Below are 22,505 nucleotides of genomic sequence, written 5' to 3'. Positions count from 1 at the left end.
TATGAACTTTCTCATACGAGGAATGATACGTAATGAGCGTACATTTTTTCGCTAACAGCACCTGATCTTGCTTGATTGTTAAAAAGGCAATTCGAATAGGTCGCCATCTTGTGCGTTTGCCAACCAATCAAAAATGAGAATTAAGTGACGTTCAGTAGATTCGAGGTGTTTGATCGTCGCACAATCATACTTGGAATCTCAATCGAACGTACGATTCTTTGGTGTTTCATTACAGGAGCTCGTTGCGCATTTAAATACCACTCGGTAAAGTTCTTAATATGGTTTGATTAAAGACAACAATTTCTTTTTATACGTCTACGATTCTTGCGCTTTCATTTTCTCTCTTACTTTACTCATTAAAAATTATGCAATTCGTTTGATAATTATTATAAGGCGCACCATAAAATTCTATGGTTTAACTCGAATTATCATCTTTTATCATCTTTTTAATTTTTTCATATTAAGTACATTATAAGGCTTAAGATTTTTCTTGAACTTTGACAATAGGGAAGACCATTAAAATGAATAAGATTAATGTCATGGTCTATAATATAAGTAAAAATTCGCAAAGTTATACATTTATTTAATGTTTTTATTACATTTATTTGCCTTTTTTATATTTTAAAAGCTCATTACTTTTCCTCTATCTCTTCTTATATATTGCAATTTCTCTCTTTCTAAATGTCAATCATTTCATATCATCTACATTATACTTTTATCATTTTCTATCCTATAACATCTTGAATAACTTAATAAATATTGGGCATTAAATGTAAGCAATTAAATAATATTCAAGATATTATAAATATAGATTTTTTCCTTTAGATAATTAAAATGTAAAATTTCCTTTACATGACAATTACCGTACACGATGCAACAATAATAAAGAGGAAATATTTTTTATAGAACAGTGGTACGCGCATCATAACAAGAAATAATTTCTCAAAGAGGAATAATTATATATACAAAATATGACATCTAAAGTTCTTATGAAGCTACCAACGGTACCATTTTCACAAGTAAGCCAACTTAAGTAAAAAAGAATTAAAAATTTATATTATCATCATCATTATCATCATCATTATCATCATCATCTTGTGCTCCATTGTATTCCCTTATTTTTTTTTTCTCATAGGGAAAAAAACCAAGCCCACATGACATTACTTTAAACGAGAGAAACGATGGAATGATACAAACTAGACAACAAAATATGAATATAGATAGAGCAGCTCAATTGGAGCAAAACATGAAATTTCTACAAGAGCAACATCAAGCGACCTTACTTGCTTTACATCAAGAAGTTGAAACGTTACGTCAGAGAAACAGAGGTGTATATTAGAATGACTATATGACATAAATTTTACTTAATTCTTTTTATAATATATCCTCCATTTATATTATATTATAATTTATATTATAATAATACATATTATTTTTTTTTTCAGATTTGCAATTTCAATTAATTTTTTCAAAAGGAACGACTTGTGTACCTAGCAGTCCTTCTTCACCTGAAGACAATGGAAATGGGTTCGCTAAACCAAAGGTCTTTTATACCTCCTCTAACAAAGAATGGAATTATAAAGTAGTAAAAAAAGACATTCTATGTGTTATAAATTATACATTATATATACATATATACAGTTTTACATACATGCAGTTTTTGTTTGCTCGTCATTATAACTTGTCTTATACACACAGGGTAGCCCAGTATGTGTGAACGTGACACCACTGCAGGTTGAACTCTTGGAAAAAGATTTGCAGGATATTAAAGCCTCTTTACAAGATGCAAAAACGCACAACCAGTGCTTAACAGAAATTATTGATCAGCAAAAGAAGTTAGTAGTGCTATTAATCTAATAGCACAGTAATAAAATAATTATTAAAATATTAGCAATAATTTAATTGAATTAAACTAATATTTTGCATTATAGAAATTTGGAGGAATTAGAGAAGCAAAAGAAAAAAATAGATGTGACAGATGTGGGAATTCAAGTAGGAGGCAAATCGGAATCTTCTCAAGAAGATATAGTAACACGTTTGGCAGATGCACATGCGGTGATAAAACAATTGCATAGGGAAAATACGGATCAACGAAAGGAAATTGCAACATTAAAGGCAGCATCGGCAAATAACGGAGGTACAAGTAGGGGCGGATGGGCACGAGATAGTAATAATAGTCATCATAGTCGTGTATCATCTATAACTGGAATACAGGAATCAACATCTCACAAATTTCCACCATTACAGACACAGAGCTACTCGCATCGCAGAATTCAAAGGTATTACTTAATAGCGCTCACTCTTCTTTTAATATCACAATAGACATTCTTCTATGCCCTTATGTTCATTACAGCTTTGATCATAATTCTGATTATCACAGAAACGGAAGAAATCGATATGACAGACAGGATCTTCATACGGACGCTGAAAATACTGCATTACCTCAGCTTCAAAATGGTAGTATAAATTCAGATGCTATGATCTTTGATTCTTGTTATCGCCGATATCAAGCTTATCTTAATTATCATCGAGAATATTATAGTAATCGCAAGTATAGATGTCAAGGTTCGCAAAGGGATCGCAGAGATTCTGAAAATCGTTATTACAGACGCGATTATAAAGATAGAAAATTTAAAGACCACCAGAGGGGAGAATGTACAGATTCTGGAGAAGGTTCGAGAGATGCGGATAGCTCTCATAATCAATAAATAATATATAAATTGTTTTGAATCTGGCGGCTTAGCCGCATCATATATGAGTAGATATGTCTTTAAGTTATTTGCCTTAAAATATGTAAAAGCATCAGGAACTCCATTAGCAGTAATAATAGTTATAAATGCCGAGTGATTAATGTTTTCTCATATAAATATTCTCATCTTGAATATTATTCCGTTCCCTATGCTTAGATCACCATACATAGCGCAATGACACATTAAAGCTATATGATCTCTCGAATGGAACAATCTAGTGCAGCATAAATCATTTCATTCATTATAGGCTGCCTTGAAAAAAGTAGAAGTTATGCCTCATGAATTGGTAACAAAGTAATTATAAACAGCAAATATAGATATCAACAAAAAAAAAAAAAAAAAAAAAAAAAAAGAAAAGAAAAAAAAAGGAAAAAAAAGGAAAAAGATAGAAAAGAGAAAAAAAGAAAAAAGAAAGAAAAAAAAACAAAAGAAAGGAAAAGCTACTACATGTAATTACAACAACTTGAAAAAGTATGAGAAGGAGGTGGGAAACGAAAGATGTAATTAATCGAATTTCATTGTTACTTTTTCTGACATCTCTAAGAAGAATTGCTTCGATAAAGAAATGACAAGAGTTTCTACAAGTTATTCTACAATTTACATCACGTTACATTTGCAAGATCTAAAGATGCATATCTTAATATTTTATTTTATATTGAGTGATATTAAAAGCAAAAGTGAATTTTAAAATATTAAGTAATTTTATGTAGAGTAACTTTTATTGTAATTGTTTCAAAATTGTATTACAATTGAATTGTAAAATAATTGGCGGATGAGTTTTTCTTGCACAATGAAAGGTGTATCTATGAAAAAGTTGGAAAATTCATCGATGATACTCATTTATCCTACATATATACTACTGTTTCTAATACATTTTCAACTACTAGTGGATGCATATATGCGCGAGAAATAAAGCAAAGTTGATATACATATAATGCTTCTATCTATGAGCATAGATAAATTAATATGAGGTGTAATGATTTGATCAAGTACCTTTTATCTATTATAATCGCATACCTTATTAAAGAAATGACAAATAATTGGATGATGATTTTCAACATAGAATATATATTTTACTATATTTTCTATCACTTTTGTATATTCAGTTTGCAACTATCACCAATTTTTTATTTCTATATTACATTTCATACAAACATTGTGCAATTAAATGAACGTTGAACAGGTTTTAGATTATCCAAACTAAATAGATATAGAGATATAAACATGTTTTTTTATATATTTCATAATTTATATTTTATATTTACATATTATGGCGTATATACGTTGAAATATTTTTATGCACCTTTAGAACTCTTATGAAATTTTACACTCATCATAAATATCTTATACAAGTTATGCTTGAATAGATCACATAAATGAGTTTATTTGTTTTGGTTTTGATTTATAATTATTGTGAATATAGACTATTAATCATTGCTTGTTAATCTTTATGTTAGCACAAAAATGATTACATAAATTGTAACTTTCAAAGCATAAAATCAAATCAAAAAAATTCAATTTTATTAAATGATTTTAATTTTACAGATTAAATCAATATATTGATTATTGTGTGTAATATCAAATGATTGGATTACAATCAATAGATTTAACAAAAGAGATAAAACAAAAGTTTTCATTACTACTTTCACGGCAAATATATATATATATATATATATCAAAAGTAATTACCATTACGCTAACTTATTCTTCTTTCCTAGAATATTCGAAAAAAAATTATCCCATAATCAAATTATTATTCGTTTTATAGTATTTGATCTAAACGTTGTAATTTCAGTATAAATCATGCAAATGAGAAAGAATGTTTTTCACACACACACGCATAAGCATACACGCGCGAGCACGCGTCACACACGGGGGGATATGTAAATTTATTAATTTTTAAGGTTCTAACTAATATCGTAATGTTTCTCATCTTAGTCAGATCAAAATAAAAACAAGTACTTTATGATAATATTACATACAAACTTGTATGCTTAAGTGGAAGAGACATTAAATTGATATTGAGAATATCTTATATTTTCTTATTTCGTTATGTGTGCGCGCACAGATTAAATTAAAATTGTACCCAAGAAGAAGACACTAATCGTAATTTCATATTAAACATATCTGTGATTAGAAATTGCAGTATATAAGATATGATTTATTATTGAAATTTAACATTATTCTATTCTTATTTATTTATTACTGTGATTTCGGATAGCTTATTAAAAGTACACATTTTATTTTTCTTCTCAAAATTTTCATAATATTTCTAATATTTTATGATTTTGATTTAAAATTTTATATTAATATATAACTTTTTCCAATATAAAAATCTAAATTCATGTATGGGATGGTGCGACTGAACGATCGATTAATTAAAAATATTCAAAACTGATTATGGATTCTTCAACAAAAACAATAACTACTTTTAACTACTAATAAATACATAAATATATATATATTAGGGTGTCCCATAAGGTTTTTCCTTTTTTTTTTTTTTGATGCGAAATCAATAGACGATATTTGTTGTTTAAGGTTGTTTTACTGTGTTATATATGAACCGTTTTGGTCTATTACCTTCTTCCATCTCTCAGGAAGCCTCATTATGCCCTCTTTTCAAAATTGTTGAGACTTGCAAAATATTCATCGAGATGCTTTTTTATTTCGCTTTCGAATTTGTGACATTTATCGCGGAGAGAATTTTTTAACGAGAGAAACAAGTAATAATCGAATGGGGCAAGGTCTGAGGAGTACGGAAGATGAGGTAGAACATCCCAATCAAACTGTAAGAGTTTCTGTCTTATGGCCAACGCAACATGTGGTCTTGCATTGTCGTGATGAAAAATAACACCATGCCAGTTCATCAATTCTGGCCATTTTTCGGCTATGGAGGCTTTCAATTCATTGAATTGATTGCAATATTTTACAGAATTGATCGTTTCATCTTATGGAAGGAGTTCATAGTACACTATACCTTTCCAGTCCCACCAAATACACAAAAAAATTTTCTTCGGATGAAGTCCTGGCTTCGCAACAGATGAAGGTCGATTTTCCTTAGACCAAATGCGTTTTCGATGCACATTTTGATATAAAATCCAAGTCTCGTCTCCAGTGAGACGAGCCTCTTTAAAAAAGGATTTTTTTCATGTTGCTGAAGAAGCAAATCGCACGTAGAGACGCGGTTCATAAGATCGGTCCCTGTCAATTGGTGCGAAACTCAAACTTCATACCGATTTACATATCCCATCTTGATTAAATGATTATGTACTGTTGTCCTGGGAATGTTAGTGGCATCCACTATCTCGCGCACACTATATCGCGGATTTTTAGCTAGCATACTCTTGATGAGATCCGTATCCGTCGTTGCTGGGCGGCCGCTACGGTCTTCATCTCTCAAATCAAAATTGCCAGTTCTAAATTTCTTAAACCAATTGCGGACGGTTCTAATAGTCGTGGTACCACTCCCATAAACGGTGCAAATCTCATCTGCAGTGTCCTTTGCACTACTACCTTTTTTAAAACAATGAAGCATAACATGCCGCAAATGCTTCTTTTGGCTATTCATATTGAACGGCGTAGAAAAAGATTTTAAAAGAGACTTTGTCACCAACGAAACATACTTTGAAAGAGCTGTGAGACGACTGAAATTGATGCCATAAACGGATCATAGATAAACCTACATGTTTACTAACATAGCCGGTTTGAGGTCATGCATAGCGTGGCGCGGAAAAGACTTATGGGACATATATATAAAAAATTAAATAATTTAATAAGTACTTATAACTTATAACGTTTTTCACTTATAAAACTTAAACTTAATAAATATTTTAAACTATAATAAATATTTTAAAGTTTAAAAATTGTAGAAAATATCTATATATCTCTACACATATCTATAAATAACAATTTTATCTTGGCGCTAAAATGGTCCAAATTTCACCATCTAGCGTTCGAATATATTTTGGTATTAAACTGTTAAAGAAGTAACCTTTTCATAGCGATTGGCCACGTGCTGACAATGCCGGTATTTACTAAAAAAATGTTACATGTTCGTTTTTAATCTACCGTTATCCACTTAAACATAACCTCTCCGTATAAGAACAACACAGATTCAATTATTGCTGCGAAGAACTTAGATATAACGATGTAAAAAAAATACAATCTAATTGGAATACAACAATAACAAACTCTTACGACGAAGAGGGAAACCCAACTGGATTATGTTTTCTCTTCGTCTTGTTTAATTTTATTAGCCTAATCCACATAAATGATAAATCGACGATTTATTGGGATCTTTATTTTCTGTCCAATCGACCAGCCAATCAACGGTCGCATTTTTTTGAGAAGGATAAGAATAAATTCTGTAGGTTTTTCGTGGATAATCCATTATGTAGAGAGAAACTTTGCACATCAAGCAATAATTGTGATATATTTATTTAACTTTGTCAGATACGCAGTAATTTAATCAGACTATCACTCTCAACAGCTATGGCTGTGGTCTCGAAAAGAATCAAAGAAAGAATGAATGATTTCTTTTTTGTTTTCGGCGTCTTTGTAGTCTCTCACTTTATTTGTTTGGTTCTCACCAAATGTATTGGGTGGCACCGAGGCGTGTTAGTTATATGTCTTGTCGGAGGAGGCGTAACAGTCGCAATGAAGTCGCCACAATTAGTCGAAATTTGATACCATCTAACAAAACAGTCTGAAAACACTTACGACGTCGGTACACTTTGTTTCACGATAAAAGCATAAAGAATAATAAATATAATTAATACATATGATGATTAGTATACAAATTTGCGAATTTAAAAAAAATTATCTTTAAATTTAACTATATCCATATATTTGCCTATAGATACATATTAACAATGTAAAATATTAATACTTTAGTGTTTAATTAGAATTAAATTAAAGGGATTTAGAAAATACATTGAAATATGCAGTCATTCGCCCGGTAATATTTGCATTACATGATTTACAATTAGACTTCGCAATTAATACCAGGTATTACTATGTGAAAATTGCTGCATACGGAGACCCACGGACTAACGCTAACTCTACTCTAAAATTATATATATTATTGTTGTCATTTTATTGCGATAAATTTTAAAAATAAATTTTTTTAATTATCAAGTATGTTTTATAAACTTTAGTAACGTTATATCATTCTGGAAACGCTACAGAATATTCTGAATATCTAAATATTAACGATTTATGCTCCGATGTTATATAAATAATGTATTTAATACTTATATTCAGAAATAAAAAAACTACAGATAGTAAATAATTGTTTTTTATTTCAAATAATTTCATGATAATAATATAATGAATAAACGTGACCTGAAAAATGTGTTCTGTATGATTATATAAATGGTTATAAAAATCATGTTCCTAACAGAGTAATAAATAGTTATAAATTCTTTTCTGTCAGTTTTCAGGCATAATGGATTGAAAAATATACTGAATATATATAATTATGCACTATCGTACTAACGATATTGGAACATATTCTAGATCTTTTTAAAAAAACGATAACTGTAGAAACGAGTGACAATGCATATTAGATGCTTATATTTGCGAAGAAAGGAAAAGAAAAGAATTCACTATAATTTAGCCGTCAATAAACATTAGTTTCATCAAACAATTGGACATAATTTCTTGCAAGACTCAATATCATCTATCTATGCATCTATCTGCATAGAAATAATATAATCTGACAAAAGTATCTATTATATATGTCCATATAAATAAAGTAATCGGCTGGTAACCTTTACTATATTATTCGTTTACAATAATTTCATGTGTGTGTGTGTGTGTGTGTGCATATGTGTATGACCTATAAAGATGAATATTTCCAAGAAATCATTATTTTCAAATAGTAGTATTATTACCATTATAGCTGCACTGTAATTTATAATTTACAACATTTGTCTTTTCTCGTCTTATTTTTACAAGTTATGTTTGTATATATTTTTTTTTTCAAATAAAATTAAATTGATCCTACTGTATAAATTTCACGAAATGATTATTAGCTATAGCTTTCAAAATATAATACATATGAGTCATAGAACATGCTGGGTTAATAAAAATGACATTTTTTACAGTAACATATTTAAGGGCCATCATAAATTCTTAATCTTGCTAATGCTAGATTTAAGAAAAATATAAAATATATACTATATATTGTAATAAAACAGTATGTGTGTACATATAATTAAATTGTTTTAAATGAGTTTTAAAATATTGTTTGCTGTAAATCATTGTTCAGTGTAATAAATGAAAAATAATTAATTAAATTTTTTCCAATTATTAATATTGCGCAATTTCACATATTGCAAAGTAAATAAAAGATAACTATAATTAAAGGCACGTTTTAGTTTGTGAAATAGACGATACTAATATATATCCAATTTTACAATTAAATGATATATCCCTCATTTTAACGATGATATTGAATTAACCATTAGACCAAAGAATTGCACAAGATAAATAAAATGCACAAGGTGAAACTAATTTCTTTTAATTTCGAGAAAAAATAAAAGAATAATAAAATATTTATATAAATAATAGATCATAAACTTTTTCTCAAAAATATAATATGCATAATTTTATCCGTAATAATTTTGCTTTATAGAACGAAATAAAAAGACACACACGCGCACGCAATTGTTGTATGATCACTGTTGAAAAGAAGTTTTCAGCTGAATCAGTGGTCATTATTTGTTTATAAAATTCAATCAAAGAGTGCATTTTATAAATATATATGCATATTTAGGACAGAAGAAACATTGGCGCATAGTTCTTAAATGTTTTCAAGCCTTCATCAAGTGAAAAATCATTTTGAGGCTAATTTATCGAACACCTTACATAGCAGCAGTCTGATTAAAAATACTTATTATATATTGCACGAGCAAAATTGAAATTACATTACACAGGCACTTCTCCAAAGCTTTTGTGGCCTGTTTCACTGGCATGTTGTCGTGCTGCACCTGGTCCATTTAATTTGACATTGCAATCATAACACATTAATTTAAATTTTTGTATGTCTGTATACTGACGACTAGACTTCACTTCTCTTGCAAGTTCTGCAGCTTCTAATAGCATTCTATCATCTTCGGTTGGAAAGATCGTTTGGATACTACCACCCTAGGAAAAAAAATGCACCATTAAGTAATTGCAATTTACGTACGACTAAATACATTTCAATTGTATTTAATTTAATTAAGTAGAATTTATTATGTTTAGCTCACATCGAGTGGTTCCAAATAAAGCGGATCATAATGTATTCCATCAAATATAAGAAATACTCTTTGGGCATAATGTTGATCTTCTCCAAACCTATTTATAATAGCATTGATACTATCGATTACAGCTATCTCTAATCCATAAAACTTTGACAATATAGACAATTCTATTGCTCCTCCCCAAGAATCCGGCTTTAAAATCCATTCGCAATATTCTGCGTTAGGTCTACCCAAAAAAGCTTCCGAATATTCCTCAGTATCGGCAGCTACGGCATTTGCTATTATCTCTCTCATAAAACTTGAGCAATTGCGATCGACTTTCCCTGAATAAAAAATATATATAAATATATCCTTGACTTGAATAAGTTCGTATAATCATATTTTGTAATATCTTAGATGAGTATAACATTACCATTCAGAACGTAGCCAACGCTAGTAAATAAACATGAATTATCTGCCGGCACAACCATTTTCATGAGTACACCTGGAGTATTAATGAAGGTTTCATCATTTACAATGTGAGATCTGCCAATTTCCGTTGCTATTTGAGCGCCGTTAATAACTTGTTTCTCTTCGACGATCAGGGTGTCACCAGAGACTATACCGCTGTCCGCAATTGTAGCTGATTCATTATCAAGATCGATCGCCTTAGGCGGAAAACCACCAAGGACATGAAGAGCTTCAACGGATATACCTGTTACATCGGCTAGCTTCGATTTTAATAGAGCTACTTTGTCCTGCGGGACAAGCCCATTTACAACCTTTTGTCCTGACTTTGTTTTGACCCTTAAAACAAATCCAGCCATACTTTCAGGCGGTTATGAGTTAAACCAGAAAAAAAAAAATAAATAAATAAATAAATAAATAAAATAAAACAAAATAAAATAAAATAAAATAAAATAAACTTATTGTGACTTTTCTTTCAAACGGCTATCCCAACCTCTCAAGGGATCGAGATCATATCATGGGAGGGAGGGGGGGAGAGAGAGAGTCATACCAATCTCACTATGACTTTTACTTATTATTTACTAGCCATGCTTATTATTCCTTATTCCTGATTCGTGAGTTTTGCCTTTTACGAAATTGAAGCAAATTGAACAAAGCGTGAAAATATGAAATATTAAGGAATCTAATAACAGCGCCCGTTATCGTTGATCACGTGATCTGGATAATAACCGATTACACCACAATGTATAATATACATATAAGAGAAGGACAGGTAGAATTTTAACAGAGCTTATGCGCCACGCACGCACCACGCACACTTATCTCTGTCCAATTAATTTTCCCTTCCTTTATATCAATCAATCTTATTCGACGACGTCGACCAACCTTGTCAAGATTTTTATTAAAGAACTCTGCACGATGGACTGAGCCAACATAGCGAAAAAATAAACGTCAAATATCGATATTGCAGATAAATATTTGATGATATTATTTTTGTCAAGCATACATCCAACGCTATGTTCGATAATCAATATTAATGCTTATTATATATCATTACTATTGTTCGTATGAATAAATTGAAAAGGGGATGAATGAATCACGATCAGAAAACTGCTATTTTTACTGCAGTCGTTAAATTCACAGTTGTTATGTCGCGCGTACAGCAAGGTGGCGCTGATACGAATATATTTTCAGTTGTTGTCGGATATCTATATCTATATAATAACGTGACCCCAAGACTCATGGACAATCACTCATAATTATTATAAATAAGAATTATTTATCTAATTGTAAGCATTCATATAAGACTTTATATATATATTTATATATATATATATATATATATAAATCGACGATTTCGAAATATAACGATATTTTTATAAGTTTCTTCAAGGAGAAATATAAGTTCTTTTTGTTTACTATGGTGTTTGGCTCGCTTGGCTCCAGAGAGACGTATTAGAGAGTATAGTATATTAAGGATGCAAATAGAATTAAGATTGAAATGTTGATTGAAATTATTCTCTTAATTAAATAATCTCGTTTGCATCAAGGTTGCTTGATAGTTTACGTATGCTCCGGATTATTGATATAAAATAAATTCTTTGTAAATAAGATAAGTAAATAATATTGGAAATCGTTCACGTCCATTACCTTACTTATTAATTATTTTAAAAATTATTTTCCCATCGTTACAGTTAACGTGACAATGGCACACGATAAGAAAACCGTCAGACGTAGTAGATCTCGTGAAAGGGATCGCGATCGTGAAAGAGACCGAGAACGACGTGATCGACGCCGTTCCAGAAGCCGATCTAAGGAAAGAAAGAAGGATAGAAAACGTTCGAGATCAAGAGAACGTTCGCGCGAACGAGATAGATCGCGGGATAGAGATCGTTCGAGAGAAAGAGATAGATCTCGTGAGAAAGATAGCGATAGATCCAGGGATAGACGGGATATCAAAGATAAGGGAAAAGATGATAAAAAACGTAAGGGAAGTCCAATATTCTCTGTTGAGGAAGAAGCGAAGAAAGAGGTCAAAAATGAAGTTAAAAAGGAAGAGGAAGAAGCTGAGGAGAAATCAAAATCGGTGCAAAAGAGAGAACCGCTTAGCTTGGAAGAGTTACTGGCTAAAAAGAAGGCGGAAGAAGAAGCGCGGGCAAAGCCAAAATTTTTAACTAAGGAAGAACGCGCAGCTTTGGCATTAGAAAAACGCCAACAAGAGGTAGAAGCGATAAAGAAGCAACAGGAAGAAGAACGCAAAGCATTTTTCTCCGGAGGCGAAACCAAAGAGAGAGATTGGGATGATAGAGAACGGTAAGTTTTCTTACCAACATTAACTCTTTGTTATAGCTTTTAAGTTATACTATATAAAAGCTAATATATTTATGTATTATGATGCAGACGTAGAGATGCTCAACGTTCGAGAGAAGAAGAAATAAAGGATAAGGATAAGGAAAAGGAAGTGGAAGCTATTAAAGAACGTTATCTTGGTCTTATAAAGAAGAAACGCCGTGTGAGAAGACTGAACGATAGAAAATTTGTATTTGACTGGGATACATCGGAGGATACGTCAGTCGATTACAACAGTATATATAAGGAAAGACATCAGGTGCAATTTTTTGGAAGGGGTAATCTCGCTGGTATTGATATTAAGGCTCAGAAACGCGATCAAAGTAAATTTTATGGAGAACTGTTAGAAAAAAGACGTACGGAAGCGGAGAAGGAACAAGAGAAGTAAGTAATTTATTCTAAAAGTTAGATTATAACTTTAAAAGTTGTACCAACAAAATAAATTTCTCTTTCAAAGGATGCGATTGAAAAAGGTAAAAAGAAAAGAAGAAAAGCAAAAATGGGACGATCGTCATTGGTCTGAGAAAGCCCTTAACGAAATGACCGAAAGAGATTGGCGTATATTTAGAGAGGATTATAATATTACGATAAAAGGAGGACGTATTCCTGACCCTATTAGGTCATGGAAGGAGTCCGGATTTCCAAAAGAAATTTTAGATATTATCGATAAAGTCGGATATAAGGATCTAACGCCTATTCAAAGACAAGCTATTCCCATAGGTCTCCAAAATCGTGATATTATAGGTGTTGCCGAAACTGGTTCTGGAAAAACATTGGCGTTTTTAATTCCTCTTTTATTATGGATTACTAGTTTACCCAAAATTGAAAGATTAGAAGAAGCCGATCAAGGTCCTTATAGTATAATTTTGGCTCCAACGCGGTACGTTAAAACATATTTTTCAAGTGTGTCCTTGTATATATTAAGATCTAAGGAACACCAAGTATTATTAAATGTCTCTTATTTATATTAGTGAATTAGCACAGCAGATTGAAGAAGAAACTAATAAATTTGGACAACCCTTGGGCATTAGGACGGTTGTAGTAGTGGGTGGTTTATCTAGAGAAGAGCAAGGATTTAGATTACGTATGGGATGTGAGGTAAGGTAGAGATAAATTATTAAGAAAAATTAGAATTTCTTTTTAAACTATCTTTAACATAATTTTTGTTTCTAGATTGTCATTGCTACCCCTGGAAGATTGATAGACGTGTTAGAAAATCGATATTTAGTTTTAAATCAATGTACATATATCGTATTGGATGAAGCTGACAGAATGATAGACATGGGCTTTGAACCAGGTTACATATTAAACTACTGCTTTACTCAAGATTGATTGAATAATTTATATATTTATTTATATTAGATGTACAGAAAATTTTGGAATATATGCCGGTAACAAATTTGAAACCGGACAACGAAGATGCCGAAAATGAAGAAAAACTTTTAGCTAATTACAATACAAAGAAAAAATACCGACAGGTGATCGATATATATGTACATACACATACACAATCGTTCATTTTCAACGCTTTAATCTCTTATATCACTGTTTTTTAGACTGTGATGTTTACAGCTACTATGCCTCCTGCAGTGGAACGTTTGGCAAGAACTTATTTAAGACGCCCTGCTGTAGTCTATATCGGTAGTGTTGGTAAACCTACGGAACGAACTGAACAAATAGTTCACATAATGGGTGAAGCTGATAAACGTAAAAAACTTATGGAAATACTTAGCAGAGGTGTTGAACCACCCGTTATTATATTCGTTAATCAAAAGAAGGGTGCAGATGTACTTGCAAGAGGATTGGAAAAGCTTGGGGTAAAACATAATGACATATTATGTATATTATAAGTACATATGTAGTATATATTTATATATGATTACGATGGAAACATTATATTTTTAGTATAACGCGTGTACTCTTCATGGTGGTAAAGGGCAGGAGCAAAGAGAATATGCCCTTGCATCTCTTAAGAGTGGAAGTAAAGATATTTTAGTTGCTACTGATGTAGCTGGGCGTGGTATTGACATTAAGGATGTATCTATGGTTATTAATTACGATATGGCTAAAACTATTGAAGGTATGTGTATATTTGTAAAATATACATAGTAAACTTATTGTTGAAATGTTTATTCTTACTAATGCAATTTCATATTCCTTCGTAGATTACACACATCGTATTGGTAGAACGGGGCGTGCTGGTAAAGCTGGTCTTGCTATTTCTTTCTGTACAAAAGATGACAGTCATCTATTCTATGATTTGAAACAAACTATTCTTGCTAGTCCAATATCCACTTGTCCACCAGAATTACTTAATCATCCGGATGCGCAACATAAACCAGGCACAGTTGTTACTAAAAAACGTCGGGAAGAAAAAATATTTGCATAAATTTTAATTAACGTAAACGCACATCAATGTAACGCACGTTATTCTTTCTTTTATATAATTTGTTGTACAATTAAAAAAAAATTGAAAAGCGATCAATTTTTGTCATTAAGTAATCAATATGGTTATATCTGTTGTAATTAGGTACAAAAGATAAGTAATATTTTCCTATGTACGATGTAAGATACAAATAAAAATATTTAATTCGCTTAATAATATAACAAGTTATTGGAATTTATCATTTACGAATTGAAATAAATCTTGATTATATGGAAAGTATATCACATAAAATATATATACATGCACAAAATTGATAGATATTGAAAGCGGTTGAATAATATTGATATTACTGTGACGTGATGAAAGTATAACAGGCCAACTAGAATAACGAGGCGTCTATGAACATACGAATAATGCGACGCTTGTAAAAAGAGTGCGAAGTAAGTTACGTCTCTGACCGATCTCACGATCGTCAACGGCAACGGGACAATCAAATTCCTCAATTGTTTTCCATCGCAAAGATTGCGGAATCGTTCTTCGAAATGAACTTCCTCTGGAATATTATATATCGGTTTCGATTTCTCTCCGCCTGACTTGCGTTCTTTTTTCTCGATTCACAAGAAAATCTTATAAAGAAGAAAGGAATAGCAAATGATAATTCTTGGACGAGATCTTCCGCGAATCAACCCATAGATTTACAAGCTCGACATAGATTGCTCTCGAAAAGAAAACGCAAAGTTTCGAGGCAAGGAAAAAACCACTTCAGCCGTGGATCGCATAAACGAGGGAAACCAAACGGCGGTGTCCAAACCCCGAAAAGCTCGTCGCAAAAAAGCTAAAAGTGTGATTGGAGATTCCAAGGTTCATCTAAAGCTTATTATCTTAACGGTCTTTTTTTCTTGTTGTTCCTCCCCCCCACCTCCTCATAACTCAACCAAATATTATAATCTAATAATGATGATGATAATGATGACGATAATAATAACGACAATAATAGGTAAAAGTCATGGCGAATCCATGTGGCGAATTCCGTAAGGATATACAGAAATGTGTCGCACCAGCAGGACCACAGGGAACAACTTTATTACCTGCGGCCTGTTCCGCGGCACCGATTCAAAGTCAAAGCGCACCTGTAACGCCAATGCGACCACGATCACTTTATACAGCGCACAGTTATCATGCACAGACCGAGGACACTAATTTTCAAGTACGTAATTCATATTCTCATGTTTGCTCTTTTTTAATCATCCGAGAACAAACTCTCTTTCAGCGGTACAATGAATTTTCCAAGTACTTTGAAACACCACCAGCGGATCAATGGAGCGGTGGTATAACGGGTGCAACCACTTATTCGAGTTCAGGGGCGATTTGGAGACAGCCAAGAACTCCTAAAACAATGGCCACTCCGTATTACACGACCGAGGAGGCCTGCCTTTATACAGAAAATTGGAGGGAACACGAGACCGATGCGAGTGCAGGAGGTGCTGTCGCCACGCCACACGGTACCATTTCCCTGAGACTCCGCAATAGGATTCGAGTTGACATGACGGTCGATCGTGCTGTAAGAGTGATCAATTTTAAGGTATGCCCACCGTTATATCTATCGTTAGATCTTCGTTTCGATGGCACCAAGCGGGTAACAAGCCTGATACTATGATCGTTCGGAGCGTATATATTATAATTCTACAATAATACTTACATTAATTATAACGAAAAAGAGAAAATAGTTATACGCATATGCGTTATATACATATTTCGTCAGTGCAGAATAATATCGTGCTTTCGTTAAGCTGTTCTGGAGCAGCCGCTGCATTATTACATCCAAATGGAAGAATATATCAATATGGATCGCGTGTTGAAATTCTGGCCCACGATACGCATGGGAATAATAAGTTGGTCATTTCTGAAAAATTATGGAAAAATAAGGGCATTATAATAAATTTTAATTTCCATCGATCCTTATAGATACGCGAAGATGTGGTACAAGGGTGTCAGTTTTACCTGCGAACAATGTGCTCTTGTATATTTAGTGGATGCAGCGGGAACTAGAACAACCACTGACTCGTTTTCGGACATGAGTCAAGTAATAGATTATTGATTTTATAAACGAGTAATGATTTTTAATTACGTCAGTTGTACATCACTTTAATATTATTTTAGGACTTTTCGTTGAGTGTTTTTTACTCCGGCTCGCGACATGGATCGTCGTGCCTGCAAGAAGCGGCCACATCTCTCGGAGCTGCTCAATATTGGATGACAGATGAAGGTGTTGAAAATTGGATCATCAATAATGTCAGAATTTCTCAGACTCCGGATGGTCTTGTTAGGTGTGTTTTTACATTTATGTATTTCGCTAAGTATTTATTAATAAGCATATAATATGTGTATAAGTTTTTATTATATACAAAACACTAAATAAGATAAAGGAAATTAATAATAATTTAAGAATATAAATATTACCTGCAGTAAATTCATTATAATTTTCAACAGAATTGCGCGTAATAGCAACAAGTATCAGCTACGAACATCACCTAGCAATGGAACTGCATCCCTAACAACTCCGTTTCTACATTGCACAGCATCGTTGGGTCAAACGTCTCATCTATTTGTGCGTCGGGGAGAGCGCCGGATGCATTACGACGGAACAAGTTTTATTGTGCGCAATGCAGGACACAGTGCTGGATTTGATGACAATGACCAGTTAAAAGTCTATTGAAAAGTTTAAATAACTATTAGATATTGCCATAAGATTATATTTTTTAATTGCAAACATGTGCGTGTGCGTGTGCGTGTGATAGTCTCAACAATTAAATATATTTATCGCTAAAAGCCGCTCGATGAGTAACGTCAAAGGAGATTTTATAATAAAAAAGCAATATGCTATTTCATATACACAAACTATATACCTATACATATACATATACACACACATATATATATACACACACAGATATATATATATATATATATATATATATATATATATATATACATGTGAATGTATATTTGTGTATATAATTATAATTATGCTATAAAAAAAGTAGACAGAAGAATCACAGGTTATCGTGTAGACAACTTTTTTAAGTTCAGAAATTCAATTGAATTGCATTTCCAACACATGTTTAGAAATTTAATTTAATCGCTTTAATTTCCATAAGTAATAACATGAAATTATCTCTAAAAATATAAAATCTTGTCATATTCAAGCGAAAGATAAAATTGTTAAATTGCAATAATTAACATTTTTCTTAAGTAATGTTCTTTACTGGTATTAATAAATGTATAAAAAGCTACATATTGCGTATCTTGTTTTGTAATCTATATAAATGTTACTCATAATACTTACATGCGGATCATTTTATTATATTTACTCGGCAAATTCATCCATTATACTTTCAGTATTGTTATCGATAATATTTAATGGTGATACATTACTTCCAATATCACTTGAGGAAGTGAGATAGGCGTCATCTAGATTTCTTTGACTAAAATATATGTATATATTAAATAAAATAAATATAACTATACAATAAATATGATTTATAACGATAGAGAAGAAAATAATCACGTCAACTTACAGTCGTTTTATTTTCTTGTCACTTTGCAAAGATCCTTCTATTTCTTTAATATCTTTCTTCGATGCACTTGTACACATTTCCTTATTATATCCCTTTCCTCTACTAAATGTATGAATATCATTTATAATCTCAGTAGCAAAGTTGGAATTAAATAAATTTAAACTGCAAGTATCAGTATTGCTGCCAATTGCTTCACATTTCTTTTGGTGATACGTTTTGCTTAATTTATTTATCTTTTCAAATATTTGATCTTTCTCGCCCATATTTTTAATAGATGATAAAACTGAATAAGGATTATTGTTATAATAATATCTTTTTCTAAAGCATTTCTCAAAGCTAATCTATAAATAAGAAGTAATTAAGAATAGGTAAGTAATTTTAGTTAAAAAAATCTGACTTTTTGTTTAATGCGTACGCGTTACACACACACACACACACCTCTTGGTCAAAAAGACAATGTTTAAAAGCATTATTGATGATAAGTTTGCTCAATATATAATTCGCATCATGATGTTCACCTTCCCTTATTTGATTGTGCAATTCCGTAATCATTTGCCACTCTGTTAATGTAATTCTAATTTTAAATTGAAAACATGGCATTTTGAAATATATTCCATACAAGAGGTATAAGCCACAAATACGTTCTTTAAATGTACCGGAAAACAAATACTGTTTTGTTAGATGTAATATTTCTTCGCAAAACTCCATTAATTCTGCAACATGTTCTTTGTCTCTATATGAACAGAAATAATCACTGATGATAATAATAATATAATAATAAATAAATAGTAATAATAATAATAATAATAATAAGAATAGTACACACAGACACTTTCCTAAATAATGTAATCAAATACGTTGGTAACATTAATTTAAAAAAAAAGTAATTTCACTTACTTAAAGATTAGACTAAATTTTAAATCTTTCCAAATTTCGGAAAAACTTTTAAACCTTATATCGTCGACTTTTTCGAAACGATCGATTAATATTATACAATCTTCCCTGAACCCTGCAGTTATATTAAAAGACGCGCTCATTTTCTTATCGAAATAATTTAATTACAAAAATCTTTTATAACATAGAGATTATAGAGAGTATTGATATAAAATATTGTAATAATACGCACGAAAAGATCTCAATAAGAAGGATATTTTGTCAAAAGATAGGTTAAATCGCATTGCGTTTGTTACCCTAAGAAAACACCACCTATGGTATATTAGATAAAACGAGCAAAATTCAAGCGCGATATTTAAATAATTTTTGATAATACGCAATTATTTTGAATATATTTGATTTATAATACCTGACAATATTCAAATTATTCTTTCGATCAGGATAATTTATTAATGTAAAACTTAAAATACATATGCATTATTGTGATTTGAATTAATGCAAATTCGATTATCTATTAGTGCTACTTATAGATATACTGCTCCGTTCAAGTTAATGTCATAAAGGGCAACGTACAGTTGGTTTAGTGTACCATTTAGAAGGATTAAAAGCAAGATCATGTTTGATTCCTGTTTGCACATATAAAATATAATTGTTTATCATTCTATTAACAATATTTACACACATATCTTAATATCATGACATCAATTTTTCGAACGTGCATTGATAAACATTCCTTAAGTGGTTTATTTAATCGATTATGTAAGGTTAGTCTTTCAGAAAGATGTACATTTTTTAGAATAGAGTAGTACAGAATTATTTTCAGGGATATTAAAATATAATAAATATAGTACATATAAATATATATATATATATATATATATATATATATATATATATATATATATATATATATGTATATATATGCACTATATAATGATTGCATTTTTCTCTATTATGATCGTCCATTTATAAATTAGCTGACTTTTACCTCTGTAACTAATGAATCTAATTGCAGGTATCAAAAACCACTAATTTACTACAGACAGCACATATTAGTGGAAAAATTAATCGAGTCCAACGACCCCGACCACCACCTTTTCCCTATCAAGAGAAAGAATATACTCCCTTCAATTTCTTAGATTACACCATAGAAAGATACGATGAGAACAGTAGAATTATAGTTGTTGAAGGACCTATAGCAGCTGGAAAAGATAAATTTGCCAGGGAATTAGCGAAAAAACTTGAGATGGGATATATGCCACCTCCATCGTTTGATTTATTATATAAAAATGCTTATTGCTCTGATATAAGATCTTTAAATTCGCAAATGCCCGAGGAATTACAAACATGCGATATAGAAACATTTTTAACCAATCCAAAGCATAAATGCGTACCAGCTTTTCGAGTTACTCATTATCTGTTAAAATTAGACGCTTATCTAGAGTCATTGTTACATGTATTATCAACCGGAGAAGGAGTAGTGCTTAATCGTTGTCTATATTCAGATTTTGTATTTATGAATGCTATGTATAAAGCAGGATATATGAATCGTCGATCTTGTCATTTCTACCAAGAAGTTCTAAAAACAACAATGGGTTACTGTAAGAGACCCCATTTGGTTATTTATTTGGACGTTCCAGTCAATGTTGTCAAGGTAAATGTATTATGATTGAATTGTATAATATTTATGAGATATAAATATCTATTATAACGATCTAAATTTACTTTAATATTGTACAGGAAAGAATACAGAAAAGATGTATACCTTATGAAGTAAATTCAGAAGTTTTAACGACAAAATATCTCACTGATATAGAAACTGCATATAAAGAAGATTATTTACCACAAATTTCTAATCATGCATATTTATTAATGTATGATTGGGTAAATGGTGGCGATATCGAAGATATCATCGACGATATAGAAAGGATAGATTTTAACTTTTATGATCAAAATTCAAATAAGCTAAACGATTGGATATTTTTAAATCTATCTGAATTGGAAGACACAAGACAGATGTGTTCCCATCGAAATAGATCTCTGATCATTGCGGAATCTCTAGTACCACTTTATGAAGTTCCTGAAATGTATTATTTTGGTGATACAAAAAAGATTGTAAATTTGCAAGAATCGGTAAATATATAATCGGTTGTTACAATATAATATGTACATAATAAGTAATTTTGGAGATATTATATTAGAATTAAATCATTCAAAGAATAATAATGTTACCAACTTGTTTGACGACAGTAAGCCGATGTAAAAAATTAATTTTACTATATAACATCTTTTTACTCTTTTTTTGTAAAAATAATATTATAATTTTATAACGATTAAAATCGTATTTGTATAGCTTCCTGGTGCAGAATTCTCAGAAGGATATAATCCTGATATGGGTGACAAAGTATTGTGGAAGGTCAAACACGAACGTAGTCCTACTATACCTTTAGTGATACCCTATAAGGAACTTATAGCAACTGAATGAATCCAGACATAAGTGAAAATAATTATTTTAAGTTAGATATTTACTTATGTAAATTCTTTGTAGTAAGAAGAAATTGAATTAAAAAGGTAACAGTATATTAAATGAAAACTTGAATATGAAAATAAATACTTGAAAACTTATACTTTTCTTTGTATCTTTATAACGCTTAATCGCATCAGCATTATAAAGTTTCATTTCAGCCAAAGAGAGCGAGGGGGAGGGAGAGAGAGAGAGTTGATATAATTTTAAATAAATAAAAATATTTAAATATTGTGCGTGTATGTATAAACGGAAAATTTTACCTTAATTCTGCAGTAATATTTTTGCATGCTATCAATAATAACAAAGGCGAAAATGTTATTTTATCTG

General features: G+C 31.0%; 7 protein-coding genes across 10 annotated transcripts; 4 read left to right on the top strand and 3 right to left on the bottom strand.

Moving 5' to 3' along the window:
• The first annotated feature begins 127 nt into the window (after window positions 1-127).
• LOC124430010 lies at window positions 128-4,780 on the top strand. Of its 3 annotated transcripts, none has more exons than XM_046975995.1 (7): window positions 128-264; window positions 907-1,019; window positions 1,136-1,328; window positions 1,446-1,543; window positions 1,699-1,835; window positions 1,932-2,279; window positions 2,354-4,780. In XM_046975995.1, the coding sequence occupies exons 2-7, from the start codon at window positions 972-974 to the stop codon at window positions 2,706-2,708; spliced, it is 1,179 nt and encodes a 392-aa protein (XP_046831951.1). In that variant the 5' UTR covers window positions 128-264; window positions 907-971; the 3' UTR covers window positions 2,709-4,780. The 3 variants fall into 3 exon arrangements, with proteins under 3 accessions (XP_046831951.1, XP_046831952.1, XP_046831953.1); XM_046975996.1 differs by having other exon boundaries at window positions 129-264; window positions 912-1,019; XM_046975997.1 differs by having other exon boundaries at window positions 130-264; window positions 2,381-4,780.
• Window positions 4,781-5,356: 576 nt separating this feature from the next.
• On the bottom strand, window positions 5,357-6,318 carry LOC124430201 (histone-lysine N-methyltransferase SETMAR-like). Its single transcript, XM_046976449.1, has 3 exons — window positions 5,992-6,318; window positions 5,728-5,806; window positions 5,357-5,646 (listed from the first exon to the last, which is right to left on the bottom strand). The coding sequence occupies exons 1-3, from the start codon at window positions 6,316-6,318 to the stop codon at window positions 5,357-5,359; spliced, it is 696 nt and encodes a 231-aa protein (XP_046832405.1).
• A 1,712-nt stretch (window positions 6,319-8,030) lies between these two features.
• LOC124430011 (ubiquitin thioesterase OTU1) lies at window positions 8,031-11,394 on the bottom strand. The gene is made up of 4 exons (XM_046975998.1): window positions 11,330-11,394; window positions 10,410-10,783; window positions 10,004-10,320; window positions 8,031-9,899 (listed from the first exon to the last, which is right to left on the bottom strand). Exons 1-4 carry the CDS (start codon window positions 11,377-11,379, stop codon window positions 9,681-9,683), a joined length of 960 nt encoding a protein of 319 aa, XP_046831954.1. The 5' UTR covers window positions 11,380-11,394; the 3' UTR covers window positions 8,031-9,680.
• A 197-nt stretch (window positions 11,395-11,591) lies between these two features.
• Window positions 11,592-15,395, top strand: LOC124430005 (probable ATP-dependent RNA helicase DDX23). Of its 2 annotated transcripts, XM_046975985.1 has the most exons (11): window positions 11,685-11,733; window positions 11,995-12,056; window positions 12,137-12,757; window positions 12,845-13,177; window positions 13,251-13,673; window positions 13,765-13,891; window positions 13,967-14,090; window positions 14,156-14,271; window positions 14,350-14,610; window positions 14,699-14,873; window positions 14,959-15,395. In XM_046975985.1, exons 3-11 carry the CDS (start codon window positions 12,150-12,152, stop codon window positions 15,180-15,182), a joined length of 2,391 nt encoding a protein of 796 aa, XP_046831941.1. In that variant the 5' UTR covers window positions 11,685-11,733; window positions 11,995-12,056; window positions 12,137-12,149; the 3' UTR covers window positions 15,183-15,395. The 2 variants fall into 2 exon arrangements, with proteins under 2 accessions (XP_046831940.1, XP_046831941.1); XM_046975984.1 differs by lacking the exon at window positions 11,995-12,056 and having other exon boundaries at window positions 11,592-11,733; window positions 12,139-12,757.
• Window positions 15,396-16,185: 790 nt separating this feature from the next.
• LOC124430200 lies at window positions 16,186-17,895 on the top strand. Its single transcript, XM_046976448.1, has 6 exons — window positions 16,186-16,386; window positions 16,450-16,761; window positions 16,947-17,071; window positions 17,145-17,262; window positions 17,340-17,506; window positions 17,670-17,895. Exons 1-6 carry the CDS (start codon window positions 16,186-16,188, stop codon window positions 17,893-17,895), a joined length of 1,149 nt encoding a protein of 382 aa, XP_046832404.1.
• Window positions 16,395-20,069, bottom strand: LOC124430013 (snRNA-activating protein complex subunit 1). The gene is made up of 10 exons (XM_046976000.1): window positions 20,061-20,069; window positions 19,884-19,963; window positions 19,655-19,766; window positions 19,196-19,490; window positions 18,758-19,098; window positions 18,526-18,664; window positions 17,640-17,888; window positions 17,181-17,532; window positions 16,879-17,082; window positions 16,395-16,738 (listed from the first exon to the last, which is right to left on the bottom strand). Exons 2-6 carry the CDS (start codon window positions 19,933-19,935, stop codon window positions 18,547-18,549), a joined length of 918 nt encoding a protein of 305 aa, XP_046831956.1. The 5' UTR covers window positions 19,936-19,963; window positions 20,061-20,069; the 3' UTR covers window positions 16,395-16,738; window positions 16,879-17,082; window positions 17,181-17,532; window positions 17,640-17,888; window positions 18,526-18,546.
• A 109-nt stretch (window positions 20,070-20,178) lies between these two features.
• Window positions 20,179-22,276, top strand: LOC124430009 (NADH dehydrogenase [ubiquinone] 1 alpha subcomplex subunit 10, mitochondrial). Its single transcript, XM_046975994.1, has 4 exons — window positions 20,179-20,415; window positions 20,667-21,305; window positions 21,392-21,784; window positions 22,005-22,276. The coding sequence occupies exons 1-4, from the start codon at window positions 20,347-20,349 to the stop codon at window positions 22,134-22,136; spliced, it is 1,233 nt and encodes a 410-aa protein (XP_046831950.1). The 5' UTR covers window positions 20,179-20,346; the 3' UTR covers window positions 22,137-22,276.
• The last annotated feature ends 229 nt before the right edge of the window (window positions 22,277-22,505 follow it).

This window comes from Vespa crabro, chromosome 17 (genome assembly GCF_910589235.1).
Source record: "Vespa crabro chromosome 17, iyVesCrab1.2, whole genome shotgun sequence".
Classification (NCBI taxonomy): domain Eukaryota; kingdom Metazoa; phylum Arthropoda; class Insecta; order Hymenoptera; family Vespidae; genus Vespa; species Vespa crabro.
This window is presented reverse-complemented; position numbering and strand designations above follow the sequence as displayed.

Bases quoted from the DNA above. Each gene is read 5' to 3' on its own strand.
- LOC124430010 (XM_046975995.1), top strand. From the start codon at position 972: ATGACATCTAAAGTTCTTATGAAGCTACCAACGGTACCATTTTCACAA. The intron at 1,020-1,135 runs GTAAGCCAACTT...TTTTTCTCATAG, and splicing joins CAACGGTACCATTTTCACAA to GGAAAAAAACCAAGCCCACA. The intron at 1,544-1,698 runs GTCTTTTATACC...TTATACACACAG, and splicing joins ATGGGTTCGCTAAACCAAAG to GGTAGCCCAGTATGTGTGAA.
- LOC124430201 (XM_046976449.1), bottom strand. From the start codon at position 6,318: ATGAATAGCCAAAAGAAGCATTTGCGGCATGTTATGCTTCATTGTTTT. The intron at 5,807-5,991 runs GTAAATCGGTAT...ATTTGGTCTAAG, and splicing joins ATTTAATCAAGATGGGATAT to GAAAATCGACCTTCATCTGT. The intron at 5,647-5,727 runs GTATAGTGTACT...ATGAATTGAAAG, and splicing joins TATTTGGTGGGACTGGAAAG to CCTCCATAGCCGAAAAATGG.
- LOC124430011 (XM_046975998.1), bottom strand. From the start codon at position 11,379: ATGTTGGCTCAGTCCATCGTGCAGAGTTCTTTAATAAAAATCTTGACA. The intron at 10,784-11,329 runs GTTGGTCGACGT...ATTTGTTTTAAG, and splicing joins TTAATAAAAATCTTGACAAG to GGTCAAAACAAAGTCAGGAC. The intron at 9,900-10,003 runs GTGAGCTAAACA...TTTTTTTCCTAG, and splicing joins TTTATTTGGAACCACTCGAT to GGTGGTAGTATCCAAACGAT.
- LOC124430005 (XM_046975984.1), top strand. From the start codon at position 12,150: ATGGCACACGATAAGAAAACCGTCAGACGTAGTAGATCTCGTGAAAGG. The intron at 14,091-14,155 runs GTTACATATTAA...TATTTATATTAG, and splicing joins AGACATGGGCTTTGAACCAG to ATGTACAGAAAATTTTGGAA. The intron at 14,611-14,698 runs GTAAAACATAAT...TTATATTTTTAG, and splicing joins GAGGATTGGAAAAGCTTGGG to TATAACGCGTGTACTCTTCA.
- LOC124430200 (XM_046976448.1), top strand. From the start codon at position 16,186: ATGGCGAATCCATGTGGCGAATTCCGTAAGGATATACAGAAATGTGTC. The intron at 16,387-16,449 runs GTACGTAATTCA...ACTCTCTTTCAG, and splicing joins CCGAGGACACTAATTTTCAA to CGGTACAATGAATTTTCCAA. The intron at 17,507-17,669 runs GTGTGTTTTTAC...AATTTTCAACAG, and splicing joins ACTCCGGATGGTCTTGTTAG to AATTGCGCGTAATAGCAACA.
- LOC124430013 (XM_046976000.1), bottom strand. From the start codon at position 19,935: ATGCGATTTAACCTATCTTTTGACAAAATATCCTTCTTATTGAGATCT. The intron at 19,491-19,654 runs GTAAGTGAAATT...CTGTTCATATAG, and splicing joins AAATTTAGTCTAATCTTTAA to AGACAAAGAACATGTTGCAG. The intron at 19,099-19,195 runs GTGTGTGTGTGT...TCTTATTTATAG, and splicing joins ATTGTCTTTTTGACCAAGAG to ATTAGCTTTGAGAAATGCTT.
- LOC124430009 (XM_046975994.1), top strand. From the start codon at position 20,347: ATGACATCAATTTTTCGAACGTGCATTGATAAACATTCCTTAAGTGGT. The intron at 20,416-20,666 runs GTTAGTCTTTCA...ATCTAATTGCAG, and splicing joins TATTTAATCGATTATGTAAG to GTATCAAAAACCACTAATTT. The intron at 21,785-22,004 runs GTAAATATATAA...GTATTTGTATAG, and splicing joins TTGTAAATTTGCAAGAATCG to CTTCCTGGTGCAGAATTCTC.